The sequence below is a fragment of the Protopterus annectens genome, chromosome 2.part2, assembly GCF_019279795.1.
Source record: "Protopterus annectens isolate FY-2018-M chromosome 2.part2, PAN1.0, whole genome shotgun sequence".
NCBI classification, from domain to species: Eukaryota; Metazoa; Chordata; order Ceratodontiformes; family Protopteridae; genus Protopterus; species Protopterus annectens.
The window spans coordinates 28,023,003-28,050,002 of NC_056730.1; the positions used below are offsets into that span (position 1 = coordinate 28,023,003).

The 27,000-nt window shown below is 39.2% G+C and overlaps 1 protein-coding gene across 1 annotated transcript in view; it reads right to left on the reverse strand.

Annotated features, from left to right (window-relative positions):
• CMYA5 (cardiomyopathy associated 5) overlaps window positions 1-27,000 on the reverse strand; it is a 704,220-nt gene that overhangs the window by 254,205 nt on the left and 423,015 nt on the right. Inside the window, exon 5 of the mRNA XM_044063710.1 lies at window positions 5,582-5,604. Coding sequence (XP_043919645.1) covers window positions 5,582-5,604 — 23 coding nt within the window. The remainder of the gene's footprint in view (window positions 1-5,581; window positions 5,605-27,000) is intronic.

Sequence of the window (27,000 nt, forward strand, 5' to 3'; positions counted from 1 at the left end):
GGTAAGGCGGTCCACACAGCCTATCTGGACCTCGCCAAGGCCTTCGACACAATCTCCACTCTGGAATCATAGATAAACTTACTAAGCTGGGCATAAATCCCTATGTCACTCAATGGGTTGCCAACTGGATTACTGACAGAACCCAGACTGTAAAAGTAGCCAACACCAAATCCAGCTCCAGACAAGTGACAAGTGGGGTACCTCAGGGTTCAGTCCTGGGACCACTCTTGTTTGGCATCTACTTCTCTGAAGTACAGGCCAACACTCAGGGACTCTGGCTAACAAAGTTCACAGATGACTGCAAACTAGGAGCCATTATTGAATCTTCAAATTATGTGGATATTCTACAAAAGGGCCTTACAGAAACAGATGCCTGGTGCCAGAGCCATGGGCTCAAGCTTAATGCCAAGAAATGTATAGTTATCTCCTTTGGAAAAAAACATGTACCCATGAATTACCACATAGGTGGCAGTACACTAAACATTGAAAGTGTGATGACAGATTTAGGGACACAGGTGGACAGTGGTCTCACTTTCAATAACCACATCACCACAACAGTCAGGAAATCATTCTATGTGGCACACCTCATCACTAAAGGCTTTTCATCCAGAAAAAAGGAGGTCATTGTCCCACTGTACTCATCCCTCATTAGACCCATTATAGAGTATAGTGCCCCGTTTGGTATGTACCTCACAAGACATCTGCAACAGCTGGAAAGGCCACAGAAATACCTCACTAAAAGAATCACAGGCCTAAAGCAGATGCCATATGCTGACCATCTAAAAAAACTCCAGCTATACTCTCTGGCATATCGTCTACTCAGAGGTGATCGTTGCTTAACATACAAGGCCATGTCAAACCCTGAGCTGTTGGACATGCTCCACTTAAAGAAATCCCAATCCCTCAGAGCCACATGCTGCAGGGATCTAAACCTTGTCATCACAATGAACAAAACATGCTGGAGGGATAGGGTCCTGACCCAGAGACTCCCCATACTCTGGAATAGACTGCCCATACATGTCAAGCAGAGCGCCTCCTTGGCTCTCTTCAAAAGAAACCTTGATGATTGGATGGGAGATAGGAAATTCACCCCGGGGATCATGTCAGTTGCCCTGCTAGACAGGGGTCCAGAGAAGTAAATATTGTGGGAAGAAATATCCAGGGAATTATTATGGCTAGGCTTGTATAGACCATAGGGTCTATAGCCTAGTACCAACCTATGAACCTATGAACCTATGCAATGCAAATGTCTATGACAGTTGGATGTTCATGTCCAGATAATTCATGACAGAGCCCACTGCCATCTTTGATGGAACACTCCTTCTCCTCAGCATTGTCTGGAGAGTGCCTGTGACCCTCCCAGGAGAAAAAGCGTTCATGCAAATGGGTGCATACACAGTCTGTGCACACATCCACTGTGTGTGCCTTAGAACTGCCTGAATAATCTAACCACGGCACTGCAACATGTGTTGATGCTTTGTCCTAGCATGCACACACACACACACACACACACACACACACACACACACACACACACACACACACACAATAACGCACACACCAATTGGAATGGAACCCCATCTGTGACCTTTATACCCAGCTCTTCCCACCTAACCCCAAAGGTCTGCCACCCTTAACACTAAGTTATGTGCACACAAATCAGTATACACAAACAGTTGCCTGTTTATGATGCTTCACACTGTGATCCTCCCCACTTGTACATATGATGATAACTTTGCCCTGCCCTCTGTACTCTGTTACTTGGGTGGCATATGTATGATGCATACTGTGGCCAGCCTATACATGGAATAGCACTGTCTGGGTGAAGGTTTGCATTCATCACATTCTCTTTTCTGTAAACTGCTTCTTTCTGGCCCGTAGTTTTGAAGCAGATACTGCCCCTTTGACAATGCCATATGTGACATAGTCCTCCCAAGCAGCTTTCTCCTCCACAGACTCCTCTTCAGTCTTCTCATCCATGGCCAACTAAGAACTTCTTACTCCTGAATGTGTCTCCCCAGATGTAACTGTTTCTATATATTAATGTTATGTAAATAGCACATACTGAAGCGATCTTAGTGCATGAAGCAGGATCTTTACTATGGAGTACCCCCAGATGCTTCCAGACAATGGAATAGGGCCTTCAGCCAGCCAAACGCATGTTCAGCAATGACCAATGTGTGTGACAGACTATAGTTGTAACCACGCACTGTCAAGGTCTGGGGATTTCAGACAGATGACATTAGCCATGGTTCTAGGGCTTATCCAGCATCACCAATAAGATGTCCGTATGTGAAATCACCCCCTGACAAACTTGAAATCACCCCCTGACAAACTTGAAATCACCCCCCTAACAAACTTGATATCACCCCCTGACAAACTTGAAATCACCCTCTGACAAACTTGAAATCACCCCTGACAAACTTGAAATCACACCCTGACAAACTTGAAATCACCCCCTGACAAACCTGAAATCACCCTCTGACAAACTGCTCATCTTAGTTGCACATGTGACAGATGTGGGAGTTGTGGCTACAGCCTGGGTGGCCTGCAAATACATTGTACATCATACTCTCTGCATTACAGGCCACCTGGATGAACTAGAAATGCTTGTGGTTAATATTTATTCTTCTTTGCTCCAGGTAGGGCCTTTATTGCAATGTGGGCAAAGTCTATACCCCCAGTGCCTTAGGAAAATGGGATACATCAGAAAAAGCTCACATGGTGTTGCCGTTCTACACTGTGGGACACTGAGACCAATTATACTCCCACAGATACTGTAGAATGGGATTGAGGAACTGATGAAGTATCCCTGAGGCAGATTCCTAAGATCCACTCACAGCATCCCCTGTTCATCTCTGAAATGTCTCTGTAGCTGGTATTCACAAAGATACATATATCCACAAGGATAAGTACTCCATACATCTCACTGGCTTGCATTTGAGGGCAACACATCTCAACCAGTTCCTGCTTCGTGACTCTATCCACATGGTAGCAGTCCACAATTTCAGTGTTCTGGAGGGCATGAAATGTTAAGCACGGATGGATGGCACAGTGCCATGGATTGTGAGAATTAGCAATGCAGTGAATACCAGTGGTACGTACAATATGTCATATACAGGGCTGCTGCTACTTAGTATATGTTTGATTCAGCTCCTGTTAGAATTTTACTGTGGAATTAACTCTGGTATATATAAGTTTCTAAATTGCTCCACAATGTTGTTTACCTCATTTACATCCATGGAGATCCTCATTTCAATAAAGTCACTCGTTACCATCTCATTACACCTCTATTATCATATTATGCAGGTCATGGTATTTCTCTGGCTTCACTGCTCGTGCTCAGTGTGTCTCTAAATCACCCACAGCCTGCACGTGGCTGCTCATCATGCAAAATTACTTACAGTGATGCAGAAAATGTTTTTGAATCCCAGGGTTAATCTTTAAATTTAATTTGGCAATAGTTTATATAAAATCAGCATTCTCCTGTACTACAGAAGGTCACATTAAATGAAATAATTTTAGTCTGTGAGGCTTAGGAATGTAATTAGAGCTCCCACTTCTAACTCCAGCGTAAGGACACAGTATTGTTAAAAAGGGTTCCTATTAAATGATCGAAGACACTTTCTTTCGAATACGTCTTGATCGAACTTGAAAGCACGAAATGGCATATAAGCGAATTCTTTCCCTGGGAAAGAAATCGCTTGGCCACTTCCGTTACTTTGCCATTTTCGTGACTGTAGTGCGATCTCAGAGTTTGTATATTTAAGTAGAGGGGGTGTGGGGAGCACAGCCCCCCACTTTATGTAATGTTTTAATTTTTTTTTTTTTTTTTTTTTGTGGAACAGCGATTTTTTTCCCTTGGAAAAAATCGTTATTCTAAGCGTTTGAGATTGTAAGCTTTCTCTTACATGGGTTCAATAATCATTGTTCGCTTTTTTAAGCTTTCAATGATTTAACATAGACCGTGTTAAAAAGTATAAATGCAAATTAAGTGACAGTGTGATTTAGCAAAAGAAAACTCTAAAAACAAAATTTTCTGCATTCAATAAACACCAAACTCAGCTCAAGCTCAAAGCAAAATACATCTTACTTATACAAAATACATCTTATCTTACCATGTTAAATAATGCTTTTGATGTTTTCTTGTGTGGGTGTACTTTAAGATTCCATATTATTTTGTTTCTGCTGTGATATTCTGATAACTTTGAAATGACTAATTATCCACTTGTACTTTGCTAAAGTGCCAGGGGCATGGCTGAAAATGGTCCAAAAACCAGCCCACCTCTCCACTTATCAGAAATTACATCTTGGCATCCATGCCAAGAATACATAATTAGTTTGGACTGGCGAGACATGATCATAACTCTTTGTAGTGCATGGAGCTTTATCTATACCATGTACTACCAGTGGCAGAAAAAAAATACAAAGTATTTTACCAGCTTTGAAAACCAGTAAAGCACTTATCAAGTGCTGTCACACAGACAACATGTAAATATAATTGGTGGAAAGCCAGGAACAATTTTAAATATTGCTGTAATTTATTTCAATATGCTACTTACAGACTGCATAATGAAAATATAGCACAAGATATTCAGAGGCAGTGGAAAGCAAAGAAATGTCCTTGTCATGACACCTGACTATAATGCACACCTCAGAAAGTACTGTTTTGGTAGTGTCTCGTGTTACAGAAGTGCCAAGTTTCTTTGTTTCCAATTTTGGTGTGTAAACACGGCACTCCATGCACTACATACTGACTACTAACACATATACGTCACATAACTATGTTGCAGCAGCCTACAGTGGAGATGATAAATCATTTAGTTTACTGTATAACAATTCCTCATGTATTTGTGTTCTGAAAAAAGTTATATTCATAAAATGATAAATCATTCCTTGAACATCTGCTATATTTTTACATAGATTCACTGAAAAAATGTTTGCATGATGATGTATTGAATAAAAACAGTATAGATGCTTTACTGCAAATGATTGTCTTGAATATGTAAATGACTGTCTTGAGAACACATAATTAAGGACATGTAAGGTCTTTTTCTGAAAATGTAAGACTACAAGTCTATTCCCAATTTACCCTTAAAATTCATGCAATGTGTGCAGAATACCTGGGTACATAAATTGATGTTTACATGTATAATGGAACTCTAACTGAATAATTTTCTTACTGCTTTCATATTCATATTTTAGTTTTCATTATCATATTTATAAATAAAACATATCTTGAAATATTTATTTTCCACATATAAACTAAAAATGTATGTGATATTTTGAATTTTCTACATGTTTTATTTTTAGTGTTATGCAGTACCAGCTTTAGTTTTCATTTCTGAACCAAACATGTGCTTTCAAATACAACACAAAGCAGTACATGCATTGTATTATTGTTAAGGCAAAATTATCACAACTCTTCTAAAAATCAATCAAACAAATGGGTTTAAAAAAACAAAATCTGAAAATAAGTTGTGTTAGTACCACAGTGCACTGCAGAAGCAATCATGCTGACATCGTGCTGATGCATGCAGTTACCATGGCAAGTCAACTGAGAAGAACAACACTTCTCTACCTGTCATTAATGTCGATGAAAGACTGTGGACCCAAAAAAAAGAAGAAGACATGAGTATGATTTCATCACCACCTGACTAAAAAGGAAAATCACAAACCAATCATTAGTGAAAAAAAGAAAATGTACAACATGAACATGCGTGAGTCCCAAATAACATAACAAGACAGAGCTTCATGAAATTCATCTTAAAGAATGTTCCAGCTCTGGAAACTTTGCCATGTACACTTAATTTGAAAAAAAAAATGAACTGTTTCCCATCACAACAATTATTTTTTCAATTTCAATACCATGGACTTGAAAATGCGCTGAATGAGGTAAGACACTGTACGTAACATAAATAAGGCATCAGATAGGATGAAATAAGGAACAGACTATGTCATCTGTACTCCAGCCACCTTTATTATATGACATAGTAGGGTGTGCCACACATTATATATATATATATATATATATATATATATATATATATATATATATATATATATATATATATATATAAAGTACAACAAAAGTATGTACAAAATCTGACTAGACAGGCTTGCATCTAACCAACTTTTGTTCAACAAGTTACTGTTCACTGCAGGTTCAAATCTGAATGCCTCTTCATTGTGCTATACAGATATAATCATTCATCCAAGAGCATAGACCATTCAACATTCCACCTCTACTGCCTGTTGGATTCATGTCTGTGGCTGGTCTAGTTTATATACAGTTCATTGGCTCATACGTCTTGCTTAATTTATACAGGAAAACATCATAACCCTAAACATCTTCCTTCCTTTTTTATTTTTCACATCCTTCATTTCTCCATATACTATATTTACTGCTTATTCAGTTGACTCCTTGAATCGTGTAATCTCTTCTGTTCCATGATCATTATACCTTCTAGCATTTCCTGTCACCTTTCCCTAATGTCTTCCATTATAAGCATTCTTTTTTTATTTCAGTATCTTATTATTAATAAATTGCTAATATTTATTCTTGACAACTTCTTTGTTATCATTCTCACAATGTACACTATTCTACTCTTCTCTCTTATTTATTTGTGCATGTTGTTAATGATCACATCTGTACTGTCTATGGGAGGCATGGATTTTCCCCAGTGTTTACAACTGAATAGTAATTTCAACAATTCCTTTCTTTCCACTTTTTTGTCCCTATAAAGTTTAAAGATTTTAATTTTTTTTAGCACGGCCATGTTGCACTGGACATATGTACCAGTCTTGCCTGATTCAGCCTCTCAGCCCTATGGGTTCAGCAGACATTCTCACTGCATACTTCAAAATATTGCCAGCATTGTCTCCAGAACATGAACAATGAGTACCAGTAAGTGTATGTAAAATGAAGATTCTACTGTTTCCCTTCTAACAATGACTTCATTTTCTGCCGAAGACTTGGCTTATCAAATTATTTGAAATAAAACTGTCTTGACTGCTGCCCTGTAACATAGTCCCAGAAAGGAAGTTTTTCACAGTGTTCTGTTCTAAATCTATTGTACAACCTTTTCGGATCCATCTTCTTTTCACCTGTGGTTAGTACTACAGTTTCAATCATCCTTGGAGCAAAATACCTAAAACAATAAAGTGGTATGTCTGCACAACTTCGTTTTTCTACCAAGTACTGCAACTGGGTAATTCAGCTATCTATGCCAGCTGTACACTAACATATTAAGACAATTTCTACCTGTACTCAGTGTCTGACTGAATTGTTTATTTATTTTGTTTTTATTTCTTAATCGGGGTAGAGCAATGCTCCACATGGACTTTTTTCCAACTCAGCATAGGTGCACTGTCTGACTTGTTCACAGTCACACAGTAGGCAAATGAAGGCTGAGAGAATCACACAATGTACCACAACAATCACCTCATTAACAGCACATAGCCTTAATCCTCTGTACTAAGTTAAACCTGCTTTGGCGTGGCTTTGCGCGATTTTGTGCATAGCGCAGCATCGAGCAGCTCCGCTTAATTGGGTTTAAACCATTCTCGGCTCCACAAAGTCTGCTCTTCACATTTCCCCTTAGAACTGATATAGTTCTCATAATAAACACCCTATTCCTACTCTAAAGCCTGGCACTTGTTCACTAAAGCAATTATATAAGTCAGCACTAAAAAATTGAAAGCACTACACCCTCACAAACTCCCCTTGAGTACCTTGTTCCCCACTGGCCCTTTTTTTCAATTACAAAGGAATTCCCAATACTATTCTAGCATGTCCAAAGGTCAGTTGTCAATCTCCACTCCTGTCCAGCTGGTGAATCTGGGAATCTTGAGGCAATGTTACAACTGCCTCATGTACACAGACAACCCTCTCCTCCTCCCAACAAATTCCAACACATGTGAGAGATGCAACCATATAGCCAAACTGGAGGCTAAGCTCTCTCAACTCAGTACTGGCATAACCAGTCAGGAGGAGAAGGAAACCACACTCACTACAATTCCAGTCTCACATAGACCTACCACGACAGCAAATCAAACACATAAACACACAAAAACATACTCGGAGCCTCTAAATAAAAATCTGCCTAAGCAGCAGAGACCTCCAAAGCAGACACCCAAGCAACCGCTACCCCAAAACAAAACACGTGCAACACATAGCTCACAAAGCCAGTGTGCCAAACAGTCACAGCCCTTAAGGCTAAACAACACACCTGATACACTTGTAAAAGGTGACTCTATTGTCAGGCACACTGACGTCCCACTTACCAGACTGAACAAGGAGAAGGTCACGGAGAGCTGCCTGTCAGGCGCTAGGATCTGCCACATAACACAAGCACTCAGGTCACTCCAAGGCAAGTACAAATATGACTCAGTCATTGTCCATGCTGGTGCGAATGACCTGAGACGTACCTCCCTGGACTACATGAAAAGAGACATAGAGGAGCTCTCTGAGCATGTAGCCCAGGCTGGTATGACCCTGACCTTGAGTAGCATCTTACCCTCACCAAGAATGATGCCACAATATGAAGACAAGATGATCAATTTCAACAATTGGCTTAAGTATTGGTGTCATTCAAAGGGGATCCAATGTCTGTCAGCCTGGGATGACATGCTCGACAAGCCACAATGCTTCACTAGGGATGGCTTGCACCTGTCACCCCTGGGCTTTTGGATATTGGCAAAGGCTCTTGCCACCCCCATAGTGCCTTTTTTAGGCAAGGCTCAAAAGACAAACACACCTCCATAGGTATCACAAGGGATAAGAAACTAAGAGTAATGCTACTCAACGCCAGAAGTCTAAACCTCAAGATGCACGCACTCGAAACTCTTCTTAGCATGGAGAATATCGATATCTGTGCAGTAACAGAAATCTGGTTCAAGGCTCCCAAGAGCACCCCAGCACTACCAGGTTATACCTCATATCATGCTTTTCGGACCCAAAACTTGGACCGAACCAAAAAAGGAGGGGGAGTATCAATATTCGTCAAAGATATCCACACCTCCAGGTTGGTGGCACAGCACGAAGCATCAGAGACTATCCATGTGCAACTAACAGTGGGTAAAACTGCCTTCCAGTTTATAGCCTGCTACAGACCACCCTCCCAAACCCAGGAACCCTACTCAGCCTTCCTGAGAACATTGGAAAATATGAAGATCTCTCCAAACACCATTATATTGGGCGACTTCAATTACCCAAACATATACTGGGAGCATTACTCTAGCTCCAACACCCTAGCCCAAAGGTTCCTAGAATTTATAAACTCAAATGCTATGGAACAACTTGTTACCACTCCCACAAGAGGGAAAAACATACTGGACCTGATCATCACCAACATGGGGGCTCTATGCTCCAGACCAAAAGTGTATCCCTCACTGGTAAGACCAGACCATAAACTAATCTCACTGGATATTCACATCCCGACCCCACCCCCTGCCCAGAAAACCACAGTGAAAAACTTCTCTAAAGCAAATTTCACACTCCTCAAAACCAAGGTGGAATCCTTCAAAGCCCCGGCCTGTGGAAAATACGCCCAGACCACAGAATCCTTTATAAATGCATTCTATGAACACCTTCAGGAATGCATGGATCATGCAATCCCAAATAAAACCAAGACCCAATCCTCCAAAGGCAGGCGTCCTGTCTGGTGGATCCCAGCCATAAACAAACTATACAATAGAAGGAGGAAGCTACTACATGATAGAGCAAAATCCCCAAAAGGGAAGGCATCTCTGATCAGTATTAGCAAAAAACTACGGGAACTCATAAAATCATCTAAGGCCAGCTTCGAGAGAAAAATTGCACAGGACACTAAGGATAATCACAAGGCTTTCTTTAGTTATGTTAGGAACCAGGGTGGGAATTCCCAGATATGTTCAGAATTAGTCCAAAATGACAAAAAATACACCGAACCCACAGACATTGCCAACATCCTAGCTGACAGGTTCAGCGCAAACTTCTCCCCACCAAAAGGGCAAATATCTATCCCAGAAGAGTGCTGCCCCCCTGACATCTCAGATGCTCAGGTAAGAGCCGCCCTCTCCAAAGCAAAAAACACAGCATCAATGGGACCAGACGGTGTCCCGGGCTGTGTCCTACATGAACTCCAAGAAGAGCTAAACCCAAACATAAAACTACTGTTCAGTCTCAGCCTTACTACAGGATATGTACCCAAAGAGTGGCGTACAGCAACAGTGGTCCCTCTCCACAAAGGTGGTACCTCAACGGATCCTGGAAACTATCGCCCCATAAGCCTGACTAGCTTGGTCTGCAAAGCTATGGAAAGGATCATCATGGACCTCATAAATAAAGATATTGGGGACCTATAGACACTGGATCCTACCCAGTTTGGCTTTGTTAAGGGCAGATCCTGCCTCTTAAACCTGGTCGATTTCTTTGAAACAGTCACCAAGGTCATTGACGAGGGGAAGGTGGTCCACACAGCCTACCTGGACCTCACAAAAGCCTTCGATACAATACCCCACTCGGGCATTATAGATAAGATCACCAGCTTAAATATAAACCCCTATGTCACTAGATGGGTTGCAAACTGGCTCAAGGACAGAACCCACATGGTTAGAATTGCTGGAGCCATGTCAGACTCCAAACCAGTTACAAGTGGCATCCCACAAGGCTCAGTCCTGGGACCTCTCTTGTTCAGTATATATTTCTCGGAGGTACAGGCCAACACGGAAGGACTGTGGCTGACCAAGTTCACAGATGACTGCAAACTAGGTGCCATAATTGACTCTCCAGCCAACACAAGCATCCTACAAAAGGGCCTCATAGAAACAGACAACTGGTGCCAGAGCCATGGCCTCAAGCTAAATGCCAAAAACTGTATAGTCATCCCCTTTGGCAAAAACAAAGTACCCACAAATTACCACATAGGTGGTAATCCATTAAGTACGGAAGAAGTAATTAGGGACCTGGGGACCCAAGTTGATAGCAATCTCTCATTTGAAAATCACATGGCCAAAGTGGTTAGAAAAGCATTTTATATAGCCCACCTAATCATGAAGGGATTCACATCTAGATCAGGGGAGGTCATGGTGACTCTTTACTCATCCCTCATCAGGCCCATAATTGAGTACAATGCCCCTTTTGGGATGTACCTTACCCGACACCGGTCCTGCAGCAACTGAAAAGACCCCAAAAGTACCTCACCAAGAGGATCAAAAGGCTCAAACAGATGCCATATGCTGCCCGGTTAAAGAAACTCCAGCTCTACTCAGTGGCATACCGCCTGCTCAGAGGCGATCTGTGCCTGATGTATAAAGCCATGTCCAACCCGGAATTAATGGACATGCTGCACCTCAGAAAATCCAAATCCCATCGAGCTACACACTCGAGAGACTTGAACCTCAGCACTGAAATAAATAGGACATGCTGGAGAGACAAATTCATAACCCAGAGGCTCCTTTCACTCTGGAATAAAATCCCAGTCCAGGTTAGGCAGAGTCCCTCACTGACTCTCTTCAAGAGGAATCTTGATGAGTGGATGGGAGATCATAGGTTTACCCCGGGTATCACTTCTGTGTCACTGTTAGACAGAGGCACAGTATACTAACCTCGAAAAAGGGCATATCAAAATTCATTTAAAATGGGTGGCGAAAGCCAAACACACTCTGGCTAGGCTTATAAATGCTCTAGGGCAGATAGCCTAGTATGAACCTATGAACCTAAAATAACTATGCAGTTACTAGATGCAGTAACAGCACATAGCCTTAATCATCTGTACTAAGTTAATAACGATGTGGTTACTGGATGCATTAACAGCACATAGCCTTAATCCTCTGTTCTAAGTTAATAACTATGTGGTTACTAGCTGCATTAACAGCACATAGCCTTAATCCTCTGTACTAAGTTAATAACTATGTGGTTACTAGCTGCATTAACAGCACATAGCCTTAATCCTCTGTACCAAGTTAATAACGCTGTGGTTACTAGCTGCATTAACAGCACATAGCCTTAATCCTCTGTACTAAGTTAATAACTATGTGGTTACTAGATGCATTAAACAAAAGTCTTCAATGATTCATTTACACTCAGCCCATTCTACACATGCATGATTTAACAATGAACATGTTTCTAAACATAAGAAATCTCGGTACTGTTTTAATCACCTGTCAGGACACTTTGGAATGATCCCTAGTAACAGACTTATGCCCTTCCTGATCTCACATTGAACTTAGACCAGCCCACCATGGGCAATATTGTGACATCCACATGATTTTGTTCCATTGCTCATGGTAGCTGTCCACACTTGTCATGTCCAATGGCTCTTCTGCAACCAGGATGAGGCACAAAAGAGAAATTATTTGTAAGTGCAGATTTATGTGGAAATTTTATCTATTCATTAATGTCTTCTTCCCTTCCCCTAAAGAAGCATCATGTTCATTTATAATGTGCAGACACCTGTAACTGGACATAATAATCTGTGCTTTGTTTCAACTCAGTAAGAAAATAATTTTTGTAATATCGTGAATCTGCCTATTATTCAGTGAGTCTTTATTTTCATAGACTGTAGTCAATACGCATGATCATGGTCGCTGACTACATATTAAATATCAGAAATATAGCCTATATAGCTCTCAGTGGCCTACTGTACTGCCAGGCCTTCTTTTTTTATATTTACATAACTCTGTTCTCAAGAACACAACTTCCTAGTAGATAAATGCAAGAATGCTCAATATTATCAGTGTTTTGACCTATATGCTCAATATTATCAGTGTTTTGACCTATCACTACCCCAGTCTGAATGTTGTAAATATCAACATTCAAAAATGGCTGAGGGCACACCAGTATTTTCACACAAGGAGAAGTATAAATGTATCGTTTCACATACAAATGCATGCTATCACTCATATTATGCAATTACTTTATGCTTTTTCTTCATTCTTGTCATTTAAAGGACACAGTATGAATGCAAAATTTCAAACGGGCATCTCCCAAAATACCAAAATACATTTAGTTGTTTCTTTAGCGTAAGGACACTCACATCCTAGACAAGCTGTATCTTATCATATTATAGTCACACCTCTCCTTCCCAGCTCTTCAGCCCAAAACTTTTCCTCTTATTAGCTAAAGTTGCTCAAATCTGATTTTCTCACTAGGTTTGCTTTTCTGAAAAGTTCTAATAATGGTGTGACATATTTCCTGAAAGGGTTGTGAAAAATAACGCTTATCATAAACGACTGAAGCCTGACTATCTTATTCGGGGATTACCTTCCACTTTTATTTAAAAAAAAAGAGGGAAAAAAGAAAGTGTCTTTTGTTTTGTTGGACATTTAATTTTAGAGCATTTCTACCTGTTGAAATACTTGTCATTAGAAAACTTTACCAAAGAGCTTCAGTTTTATTGGTGGGAATTCTCTGCAGGACTTTCTGTGTATAATTGTACTTTTCTTGGAAAACTAACTACATTTTACTTCCAAAGCTTTATGTGGATCTTATACATTATTGGATAGGATGGTCTTCTGTGATATCTTTTAAAACAAAAAAAGTTTTCTTTACTGTCAGAAATGGAGGCCAACCATTCTCAGCTCTGCTGACCACTTATTAGACACTATTCACAGCTCTAAACTGGTCCTGAGTCCCTACAGGGATTCCCTAACTCTTTTGTGAATTTTAGGTAATTTTGTGAAGAAAAGTGTACTGCTTATGCATCACTTTGTTGTGCGGGGCTTGGTCAAGTGTGTTTAGTGCTTGTGACTCAATTCTTTTCCTCAGTAACTACCTTTTAGTCTAAGGATTTCACAAGTTCTTCTTAACTCCACTATCCATCTGAGAAACTCCATTCATGGCTAGAGCATGGACCTGGGTCCTGCTAAGACTTTTGCTTCTTCCCTAAGTTGCAGGAAGAAAAAAAAACTTGCCTGGGAGGCTTCAGTCTTCAAGCTGGCTTCCTTCTTGCCTCAGCCACTGATGGGTGACTCTGTTGTGGCCATCAGTTATTCCTCAAACCATTCATCTATTTCTCCTTGTTCCTCTGATGTTGCTCCTTGAAATGCCACTATGAACCAGGAATCAGCCACATCCTATACAGCTATACTGTTGCCTTTACCAGGAAAACTACTCTTGCAGGCTTCAGGGAAGGTACTGATGGATGCTCCTTTGTTAACCACACTGAAGAGCCTCTCCTCACCCAGCTATTCATTTTATGAGGGTTCTCCTAGAAAAAAAGAAAACATAAGTCCAGGTATTTTTCCATCTAGTGAAGATAACTGGCTGGGTTTGGAAGAAGGATTGCCGAGAGCAATGCAGTCATGGAGTGATAACTGAGATGTGTAGCGATGAGTAAGCGCATGACACAGTACTCAATTTCTAGACTGGAGCGAGACCCCTCATTTGAATAATGTTTAAGAGCAGGAAAAGAATGCCAGAGCGTATTTAGAACATCGAAGAAGCTGCAAGAACTTTGTAGCTCCAATTGGGGAACTCAAGAATGTTGATGGAATAGAGACCTCAAAACAAACTGAGCTTAACAAAATATTATTTGAATATTCTTCTGAGTTATACAACTCTAGATGATTACTCCTTCTAAAGATTTTTATAATTTTGGTATTGCACTCAGTGGTATTTTAGATAGCATAGAATCATTCGAAAAGGGTTGGGTCCTGACAGACGTATCTACTGTTTAAAGAAGTTGTAGTGTCATAATTGTTTCAACTGTACAACTAATAAACTAGTTGACTATTCCAGGCTGGAATGCTCGAGCATCTATGCAAGAAGTTGAAATTATTTTAATTAAAAAGGGAATAAAGATAGACTTTTACTGAGCATTACAGTCCTATATCAATACTGAGCACAGATTATTGTATAAGATAATTAGCAAGAAATTACATCACAGTTAAATCAGATGCTGAATTAATTACAGTTTGGATTTTATTGTTGTTGTTCCATGCAGTAGGCCAATCATCTTCTAAAAGCTTCAATCTATGCTAATAAGAACAACAATGAATCAATAGCCTTAATAAAGTTAGCTGCTTCTAAAGCTTTTAATTTATTGAATATCTGTTATGTATGGCAAGTCCTGCAATATTATAAATGACCAGATAGATATATAACAGCTATTAATATATAAAAACTTATCTTTATATATAAAACAGTGGACAAAATTCTGAAGGATTTTAGCTTAAACAGGTGTATCATAAGCTTGCCCACATCTGGCTTTTATATTTGTAATTGCTGTTAACCTCTTATTAAATGAAATTCAAAGATCTATAACTGTGTTATATATTAAAGATTAACTAATTAATCATACTGGTTGGTAATCCAAACAACACCATATTTATATCAAAGAATAATGTTCAAGATTCACAGAATATTAAAGATCTGTCTTTGTAAATTGTAGGCTACAGAATTAATTATATGAAATCAGAAAGACTAAATTTATATTTAGAATAATTAGTTCAAAGTTTTATTGACCATAATTTAATTCTCAGTATATCGAATTTTACCTTTTTAGGTATTTATTATACCAAAGAATACAATGAAATTGTTAAGAAAACATATGGCAGTTTACATGAAAAAATAATAAATCTGAAAATGTTTCTGGTAATACAGTGTCTATGACTGGCTGAATAAATATTATTAAAATGAATGGTTTACCAATGCTTCTTTTTGCAATGCGGAATTTATTGTCACCCATGACATTATCTTGGTTTAATAAAATGATAACTCTTGTGGAAAGGAGGTTCATTTTATATCCCCTGGATGGTTGTATGTGCTTCTCATGAAAATGCAGATTGTCAATGCCTAATATAATAAGATATGTTGTTACATGTTAATTTATCAATCTAATTAATATTTTATATCAATGTAACCGTGTATTGTATGTACTAAATACAATGTTCATGTTACTACCGTTATCTTGACGATATATTTTTATATGGGCAGGAGATGTTCACTTGTTCCTTGACTTTGTTACACATCTGGAAAGGTCATCTTTGTTTTTGAGTTTACCTTTCATGTTCATTTAGTATGACATTTATGTGGATAGGGACATCTCTGGGATGACTGTGACATCAATTTATATAAAGCTTACATTCTGCAACTCATTTTTGCATTTCCAGAGCAACCACCTCTTACGTCAAAAAGGAGAGGTGGTTAAGAGTCAGTATAGTCACATTTCCTGTTTAACATGAAATGATGAAACATGTTTACATGAGTTTGATGTATTGAAATGGATGTTTTTGGAAAGAGGGTATCCTGGCAGCATGATCGACAAAGCTTGGATTCGAGTTTTTCGTGAAAGATCCAACAAATATGGGGCAATCATCTAGTATGGTTTCTAGCTAATGACAAAGATCAAAATACTGGACTATGTTCTGGTCCAGTCAAGAATTTCAACAGTAACATGGTGCTACCCTATACGAATGTTTCCAGGGACATCAGAGGGATATTACAAAAAACAAAATGGCAGATTTTACATTGTGATGAAAATCTGAAGGTCATTTTCAGCCAACTCCCTTTGTTTACTTAAATAAATAGTAAAATGTTCTCATCAGTTTTCCAAGAACTAACAAGTGTCTGTATTGCCATCAATGCACTTCCAATGTGCCAGGTCCTTTATTCGACCTAGTACAGAGTAATGCCATTTACAGCTGATTTAACTGTCTTGCCAGTCATGTTGTTTATTTGGCTTGGTGTGGTTCATGCAGTACATTCTATATTGGAAAAACTAATAATTCATTAAACAAAAGACTATACAAACAGTTTTACAGTATTTCAAGGAAGGACAGTACAAGTATATTAGCTAGGCATGCATTACATTGCAAGAATTTCTTTAGATTTAATTTCTGTGTGCTGAAACAGGTGGCTTGTGATGTTTTGGTCAGTGACTGGAAGAATCATTTGTTACACCATGAAATGCAGTGGCAATTGAGATTAAATGCTACCACACCACCTGGGTTGAATGACTCTGTTTCAATTATTAGTGAACTAAAATGCAGAGCATTAATATTATAGCATTTAACCATTTTTATTAATGCATGTTTCACGAGTATGTAAATGATTTTGGACTGGACAGTTTTGCTTTTCATGCAAAAGATTGGATGTGACATCTCTGAGATTCCATTGGTGTGAACAACAGGGGCATTGTCACTTTTAATGGTTTAACACGATTGGTGCAGCTTTTAATTCTGATTCAACATATTTTATGGAATATAACTGGGGATTTTCTATCCCCTTTGAGTTATGATTGGTTCAATACATGGGAGTGTGTTTTTAGGATTGTTTTTATTAATTGTTACATTTTGTATGTTATTCAGTGGTTCTAAAGATGTCACATACTGACGAAAGTGCTAAACTGTGATTTTTTGCAATAAACTACTTGTTCGGAAGTCCTGAGCTTTCTGGTAATTTTTCTTGGGATTATTGGGGGTATGTACTAAACTGTTTAATTTATAAATCAAAATAGATATTTACTATGGGAACAAAACAATCATATAAAATCAGATTCCTTTCTTGTATTTTACAAATCATTTCAAGATGAAATATCATTATTATCACAGTATTTCAGTTCTCCTTGGACAAGTAGGAGAATTATAAATTCTTTCCTTATGTTAAGTATTTAATTCAGGATGTGGAATGTTACACTTAGGATGATCTTGTTCAAAAAGTTTAGCTGCATGAGGGAATATTTTCACTTATCTTCTTCTTCTTTCGACTTTTCCTGGTTAGTGGTCGACATAGCTGATCACCTGTCTGCTCATGATTGGCAGTGGAGTTTTATGGTGTCGAGTTGCCAGCCCAGCACCCAACCTTCCACGGAAGGCACACAAATGCATGCACTCACGCCTTGGGCCTATTTAGAGTATCCAATCCACCTACAGCATGTCTTTGGGATGTGGGAGGAAACCGGAGCACCCGGAGGAAACCCACTCGACCACAGGGAGGACATGCAGACTCCGCACAGAAGGCACCCCAGACGAGGATCGAACTGGAGAAGCTCTTGCTGTGAGGCGGCAATGCTAACCATTGCACCGCTGCAGCCACCCTCAATGTTTTCACTTATCTAATAAAATAAATTCAGTTTTCAACAACATAGAAAAGAAAGTAAATCTTTTTGGAGGAAAAGTTAGTATCTATAGTATATCCAAAAAAGCAATGTCTTTCAGCTTCTCCCATTAGGAGTTGCCACAGCGGAGCACCGATCCACAGATTGATTGACAGTGGAGTTTTTACAGAGTCGAGTTGCCAGACCAGTGCCCAACTTTCACAGAAGGCACACACACACACACACCCACACACACACACACACACACACACACACACACACACACACACACACACACACACACACACACACATCCACTACAGGGAGGACATGCAGACTCTGCACAGAAGGCATTTCAGCCGAGAATCGAACGGGAGAACCTTCTGCTGTGAGGCGACAACATTAACTGCTGCACCGCCACAGCTGACATCTATAGTATATCAAACCTTTCTAAAGGTTAAATCTATTACTACTTGTCCTGGGAAGCCAAACTAGAAGATTGCTACCAATAACAGTTACATATCAGTCATTTGGAGAGGAAATATAAGGAAAATATAGAAATGTCATTGTTCCATTATGAATGCTTCAGTTCAGTATAAAATTGTATATGGTATACATTACTCGCCTTATAGGCTAAGTGTTATGAATCCTGCAGTATGTCCCAAATGCTGGCACTGTTACAGTGAAAATGCCAATTTAGTTCATTGTTGGTGTTATTGCTCACCCATACGAAATGTTGAAAATTCACTCAAAAATGCATTAAAATTGTAGTCGATACGGATGTTCCTTTATCTATTGAATATTATTTGTTATATGCTTGATGGTTATTCTAGACACTATCAAGAGAAAATAATTTTAATTACCATGGTTACTAAAATGCATATTCTGGAAAAGTAGAAATCTGCTCCATTTCCTATGTCAGAATTAAATGGTTAGTTTTCTTTATATATAAAACATATTTTATCTCAGTGATTAATGTTAGATGATTAATAATGATTCTCTTTCTTCTTTTCTGTCTTCCCTGGGGATTTTCTTCAGTTGCTATTCTTAATCCTTTTCAGTCATGTTTTATCTGTTTTTTTTGTATGTTTTTCTTTCTTGATCTTTTTGTCTTTTTCTGTTGTTCATTTCCAGTTTTTGTTAGTATTTTACATAGGGGTTATGTTTATATGATACATGGTGATTAATATTGTACACATGTACATTTTTTACTCATAATAATAATAATAAAAAATACAGTCATGGGGTGATGGTTATCCTGCTAAAAAGACAAAGACCTTTTCTTCCATATTAGAGTCTGATTCCCTATCTCAACGGCAGCAAGTAGACAGGGACAATGTATCTCATATTCCTTCACTACAAGGTGGAGATTCTGATTCTAAAGAGTGTCTTTCCTCAGATTCTATTGTTAATATAGGGACTTTCTCAGTGGGAACAACTTCAACCATAAAAACAATTAAAATCAAAATTTTTTTAAATTTTTCTTCTCTGAAACTTGCTATGAACACTTGTCCTGTCTTTTGAGAGAGAACTCTGAACTGGAAAAAAATTGTTATATTTTGGAAAGGAAGATTGAAAAACTGGTGGCCCCTTGAATTAGCTTTCAACTTTCATCAAAACCATTAATGACATCTACAGAGGAAGGACCAAATAATATTTCTTTGGCTAAAGAAGCATTCCTAATTTCAGTTTTAATATATTCTGCAAATTTTGCGAATGTAACCAAGCAAATCATCTCAAAACAGAGTCAATGGAAGCAGCCCTAAAACATTATCAGCAGTGTCAAAAGCACATTTCAAATGTATGTTTGTTTACCTGAGACATAGCAGATAGTACCATAGGTTCATAGCTTCATAGGTAGGTACTAGGCTATCGGCCCAAGGGCCTAAGTAAGCCTAGTCAACAAGGTTCCCTGGCTTATGCCACCCAAGAAAGTTAATTTCCTGTGCCCCTGTCGAGCAGAGCCACATAAGTCATCCCGGGGTGTATTTCCTATTTTCCATCCACTCATCAAGATTTTTCTTGAAGAATGCTAATGAGGAGCTTTGCTTGACATAGATTGGTAGCTTGTTCCAGAGTATAGGAAGTCTGTGGAACAGGAATCTATCCCTCCAGTATGTCCTGTTTATTGTGGTGATAAGGTTTAGGTCCCTAGAGCATGTAGCTCATAGGGATTGGGATTTCTTTAGGTGTAGCATGTCCAACAGCTCTGGGTTTAACATAGCTTTATATGTCAGGCAGAGATCTCCTCGGAGAAGGCAATATGCTACAGAGTAAAGCTGGAGTTTTTTGAGACAGTCAGTGTAGGAAATCTGTTTGAGGCCAGTAATCCTCATTGTGAGGTACTTCTGTGGCCTTTCCAGCTGCTGCAGATGTCTTGTGAGGTACATTCCAAAAGGGGCATTGTACTCTATAATGAGTTTAAGTGCCGAGTAGAGGAGAGCAATTATCTCTTTTTTCCTTGATAAGAACCCTTTTGTGAAGAGGTATGCCACACAGAAGGTTAGCCTGACTACTGTGGGGATGTGATTATCAAAGGAGAGACTACTGACCACCTGGGTCCCAAAGTCTCTTATCACACATTCAGCGTTAAGTAGTTACCAAAAATATATAAGCTTTAGTATCTGATGGTGGGAATTCAGTAATTAAATTACTTAAATTATCACAGGAAGTCAGCAAGAACTTAAACGTGTGCACCCAACATTTTACATTTCTGAAGGCGTAAACTTTTTACCAAATGTAAATAAAATGTTCCACAATCTGTCAGAAAGGATGGAATTAGCAGCTGAAAGTAGCTTGGTAAAAGCTGATTTTAGAAAGATGAATTTAGCAAATGCACTTGCAAAACACATACAGGAGTATGGTGAACACAGATTTGAATTTTGTGGTATCCAACAGGTCCATGAACAACTTGGGGGGGGGGGGCAATGGATGCTACATCTAGAAAGAGCAGAATTAATCTGGCAACTAAAACTACATTCTTATGTATGGCTGGGTTTGAATGACTACTGTGCAATCAATAGTATACTCAGGCTAAAAGCATTACTTAGGTGAGATCATTTCTAAGCTGGTTTTAATTATTGCTGACCTGTGTTAGGGTAGTGATTTAATAAGTATATTTACTTTTCTATAACAAGAAATATTTTAATTAATAATAATCAACTAGGATGTTTTTAGATTATTCATTAATGAAGGAATGTAGTTAACATATTTTATGTATGTGTGTTTTATTTATATGCGCTTTATATTTTAAAAAAATTAAAATTTTATTCATGACATAATTTCCTTTCTAGTGTAGGGCGGGCTTACAACATGGCATTTAAGAAGTTCAGTTGTGGTTTATCATTGTTTTAGTCTGATGAAGTTTGTTATTTTACAAACGAAAAGCACTTCACTGTATTTCATTATATACTTTTAAAAAATAAAAATTTTATTCATGACATAATTTCCTTTCTAGTGTAAGGTGGGCTTATAACATGTTATTTAAGAAGTTCAGTTGTGGTTTATCATTGTTTTAGTCTGATGAAGTTTGTTATTTTACAAACGAAAAGCGCTTCACAGTATTTCATTAAATAAGAGTTTTGCTTGCACTCTGGCCATTTTTATGTGATTTCTAAAAGCTGATTTTGATAAGGAAATTACTGCAGGATCTCTACTGGGGTAGGAAAAAGAAACTTAATAGACTGGGACACTTTACATAAATTATCAGACTTTTTAGGAGCAGATAGCTGGCTGTCAGTGGAAGTGCAATCTGCCAAAGAGGCATATGCTAAGGCTGACAAAATAGGAGTAGCAGGTGCATGTTGAGGAAAACTCACTTGGAATAGATCATAATATCTTTGTTGAGATTCAGACAGTCTTAGGGAGGATCAAACAAGAAACAAGGACCTTCCCAAAACCAGGGACAACCCCCCAAAAAAATCAAACTGACTTTATGACTGCTCTGGATGTTTCACCACCCCACCCTGGCAACCTCATAAATTTATCTTGGCATTTAGGTGTTTGTTATCCTTTGTGATACTGGATACCTTCAAACAGTTGGGTGTTGAGAATCATTCTAGAAGATTATAGCTGGCTGTGCGACTCACTTTCTCAAGTTCAAGAGATTCCTCTTTATCCTCCTAAGCAAGCTGGCCTGTTCCCTTTTGTCTTGAATCAGATGCTGTCTCAGGTCAGTAACTGAATGGGTTTTCCCAGATCAAACAGGAGCAGGACTTTATTCATAGGTTCATAGGTTCATAGGTTGGTACTAGGCTATCAGCCCTAGGGCCTATACAAGCCTAGCCATAACAATTCCCTGGCTATTTCTTCCCACATTATTTACTTTCCTGGACCCATGTCTAGCAGGGTGACTGACGTGATCCCTGGGGTGAATTTCCTTTCTCCCATCCAATCGTCAAGGTTCCTCTTGAAGAGGTCCAAAGAGGCACTCTGCTTTACATGTATGGGCAATCTATTCCAGAGTCTGGGGAGTCTCTGGGTCAGGAACCTATCCCTCCAGCATATTTTGTTGTGATGACAAGGTTTAGATCCCTGGAGCGTGTAGCTCTGAGGGATTGGGATTTCTTTAAGTGTAGCATGTCCAACAGCTCTGGGTTTGACATGGCCTTGTATGTTAAGCAGAGATCACCTCTGAGTAGATGATATGTGACAGAGTATAGCTGGAGTTTTTTAAGGCGGTCAGCGTAGGGCATCTGCTTTAGGCCTGTGATTCTTTTAGTGAGGTATTTCTGAGGCCTTTCCAGTTGTTGCAGATGTCTTGAGAGGTACATACCAAATGGGGCGTTGTATTCTATAATGGGTCTAATGAGGGATGAGTACAGTGGGACAATGACCTCCTTTTTTCTGGATGAAAAGCCCTTCGTGATGAGGTGTGTCACATAGAAGGATTTCCTGACTGTTGTGGCGATGTGGTTATCGAAGGTGAGACCACTGTCCACCTGTGTCCCTAAGTCTCTTATCACACTTTCTGTGTTTAGTGTACTGCCACCTATATGGTAATTCATGGATACATGTTTTTCCCAAAGGGGATAACAATACATTTCTTGGCATTGAGCTTGAGCCCATGGCTCTGGCACCAAGCATCTGTTTCTGTAAGGCCCTTTTGTAGAGTATTCACATCATTTGGGGATTCAATAATGGCTCCCAGTTTGCAGTCATCTGCAAACTTTGTTAGCCAGAGTCACTTAGTGTTAACCTGTACTTCAGAGAAGTAGATGCCAAACAAGAGCGGCCCCAGGACTGAACCCTGAGGTACTCCACTTGTCACTTGTCTGGAGCTGGATTTGGAGTCGGCTACTTTTACAGTGTGGGTTTCTATCAGTAAGCCATTTAGCAACCCATTGGGTGACATAGGGATTAATGCCCAACTTAGTAAGTTCATCTATGATTCCAGAGTGGGGGATGGTGTCAAAGGCCTTGGCAAGGTCTAGATAGGCTGTGTGGACCACCTTACCCTTGTCCATGGCTCTGGAGACTGATTCAAAGAAGTCAATCAGGTTCAGGAGACAAGATTGGCACTTCACAAACCCAAACTGGGTGGGGTCCAGTGTTTGAAGGTTGCCAATGTCTTTGTTTATAAGTTCCATGATAATATGCTCCATGGCCTTGCAGATAAGGCTTGTCAGACTGATGGGATGGTAGTTTCCGGGATCCAAGGTGGATCCCCCCTTGTGGATTGGGATAACTGTAGCTCTGCACCACTCAGTGGGCATGAAACCTGAGGTGAGGCTATGATTAAACATGACACTTAGTTGAGGTGCCAGTTCATATTGTAGTTCATGTAGTACACAGCCCGGGATGTCATCTGGTCCCATGGATGCTGTATTCTTGGCTTTAGAGAGTGCGTTTTGTACCTGTGTGGCCGTTATTACTGGAATTTGCCAATCTTCTGGTATTGAGATGGGCCATTTAGGAGGTGAGAGGGGGTGAAGTTGGCACTGAATCGATCTGCCAGGATATTGGCAATATCCTTCGGATCAGTATATTTAATGCCATTCTGTTTTAGCTCAGAGCAGATCTGAGCATTGCCATTTAGATTCTTGACATAGTTATAGAATGCTTTGTGGTCATCTTTGGAATCTTTGGCAATTTTATTTTCGTAACTAGCTTTGGAGGATTTTATGAGGCATCTCAGTTTCTTACTGAGGCTAGTAAAGGAGTTTTTTGCATCCTGGGATTTTCCTCTTTTCTGCAAAAGTTTCTTCCTTTTGTTGTAAAGTTTGTTTATGGCAGGGGACCACGAGATTGGCTTCCTTTTTGGATGAGAGCATTTTGGTTCTATTTGGGATGGCACGATTCATGCATGAGTGGATGTGCTCATACAGTGCCTTAGTGTAGGATTCAGCAGTTGAACTTTCAGTTCCCGTCTGCATGGGTGTCATGAAGTTTGTCACTTCTGACTTGAGTAGCATGAAGTTGGCTTTGGAGAAGTTTTTATGGTGGTTTCTTTACTGGGGGTGGGGTGGGATGTGGATGTTAAGGGTGATTAGCTTATGGTCAGACCTGACTAACGAGGTGGTGACCATAGGTATGGAGCATTGATTTCCCATGTTGGTAATGACCAGGTCTAGGATATTGGAGCCCCTGGTGGGACTATGGATTAGTTGATACAGGGCGTTGGAATTTATGAATTCCAAGAACCGTTGTGCAAAGGTGTTGGGACATGAGTAGTTTTCCCAGTTAATGGCAGGGTAGTTAAAATCACCCAGTATTAGGGTGTTTGGTTCTATCTTAATATTTTCCAGTATGTTTAGAAAGGTGTAGTGAGAATCTTGGGGTATGGTGGGGGATCTGTAGCAAGCTACAATTTCAAGAATATTTCTGGTGCCAAAGAAAGAGGGAGTCTTACTACCTGTCTTAGACTTTTCTTTTGTAAAGCTTTTCATCGTAGTTCCAAAATTCAAAATGCTTTCTCAAAAGTCCCAGTTACCCCTTGTTTCTCCATCCAGTTTTCTGGTAACTTTGAATTTAAAAGATGCTTATTGTTACGTTATGTTATATTAACAAAAAAAGAAATTCAGGCACTTTTTACATTTCTCTGTGTCTGATTTACATTTTCAGTTTGCTGTTTTTCTCTTTTAGTTATATACAGTCCTGAGAGACTTTACAAAGTATCTGGCTCATGAAATAGACCATTGCAGGTCAGACAGCAATCATATTTTCCCTTATCTAGAGAATTGCCTGATTTTTGCAAAGTCTTTCAAAGCTTGTCAAGAATCTGTGGCTTGGGTAATAAAGCTCTTTCTCAGCTTCAGATTTCAGGTGAACAGAGAGAAATCTTATCTCATTTGTTCTCACAAGATAGCATTTTAAGGATGTCTTCTAGATACAGTGTTTATATTGGCTTTCCTAACTCAAGAAAAAGTGAAAAGTTACCTGGAACAGTTTCTGGTATTTTTAAATTAGTTTCAGGCATCTGCCAGTGAATACATCAGAATTCTATGTTTGATGGCCTCAACTATTCTCATGATTCCATTGGCCAGACTCTACATATGAAAGATTCAATAGTTTGTCATGTTAGTTTGTACACAACACTAGCACCCTCTACCATTTCAAATTCCAGTACTGGGCTTTGTAAAAAGGGAGCTGGTAGGTGAATCAGTTGTCTCTCAATGCAGATCTTCTCATCTCCTTGCCAACCCCCACTCAGTAACAGATACGTCAGACTTGGTTTAATGAGCTGTGTTAAAGGGAGTGAAAGTGCAGGGCTTGTGGAACAAACAAGAAAAATTAAAACACACAAATGTGAAGAAAATTATGTCTGTAGTAAGTGCTCTCATATTTCTGAACCATCATCCGACTGCAGGCCATCTGTTAGTAATCCCAAGCAACACCACAGTGATGTGGTGCATAAACATACAAGGGGGAATTCTGTCCTACCCCTTTGCAGACTAGCTGTTATAGCCTGGGATGTAGCAGTTCAGTTCAGTTTGTCCCTGCAAGCTACATATACTCAATAAGAGTAAGAATAGTGTGATAGATGAAATAAGCAGGAACAGGGCAGACCCTCACAAATGGAAGTTACACCTGGGTGGGGGTCTTCTAGAAATTGAGCCATTTGTGGAGAACTCCTCATTTAGATCTGTTTGCCTCCACTTAGAAAAGGCAAATAAAATTATGTTCCATGTCTCCTTCCAGGCTAGCCTGGAAGACAGATGCCTTTTTGTTCCTATGGACGGGAATGTTTCTGTATTCCTTTCCACCCTATCTTCTGATATCTCCTCAAGAGTCAGATAATTGTGATGAACCCCATTTGGTCCTGGAAACAATGGTCCTCCATTTATTTGAAATGGCCAAAGACAATTGCCACAAGCTTCCTCACAGAATGGACTTAATTCACAGAGGACAGGGGATGGGCTGATATGCCCCAATATTGAATACCTTCAATTGAATGCAGGGGTGATATAATTTTACTACCTTTTAGGCACTTTTTTTCTGAGGAGATGCAGCAAGTATTAAAGGAGGCAAATAAATCTGGTATTAGAAAACCATATATGGATAAGTGAAAACAATTTTCGATTTGGTGTCACTTCACGAAACAGAATCCATTTAAGGCACTGACTCCTATGATTCTTTTTTTAAACATCTTTATTAATATCACATATTACATGGTGACATGTGTACAGATTCATTTATAAAAGAAAAAAATTACAAAGATTTTTTCATGCATTATACAAATATGATTTCTGCCTTTACAATTATTATTCAATTCTCTGACATATTACTCCTCTTCCTGAACATTATTCTGTTTGCATTGTTCCTAACAATTCCATTTATGTCTATGAAGTTTGTCCCTTCCCATTTCTAAAGACCCCATGTCCAAGTCCTTTGTCTCCTTTACAACATTCTATACTGTTGATAACGTTGTTTTATTTTTTTTTTGTTTTTGTTTTTCTTTCTATTTTCCAGCAATTGTTTTTTTTAGCAACCAACAACATTACACTTTGTAGGGCCTTACAGTTTCTAAGCAATTCAGTTT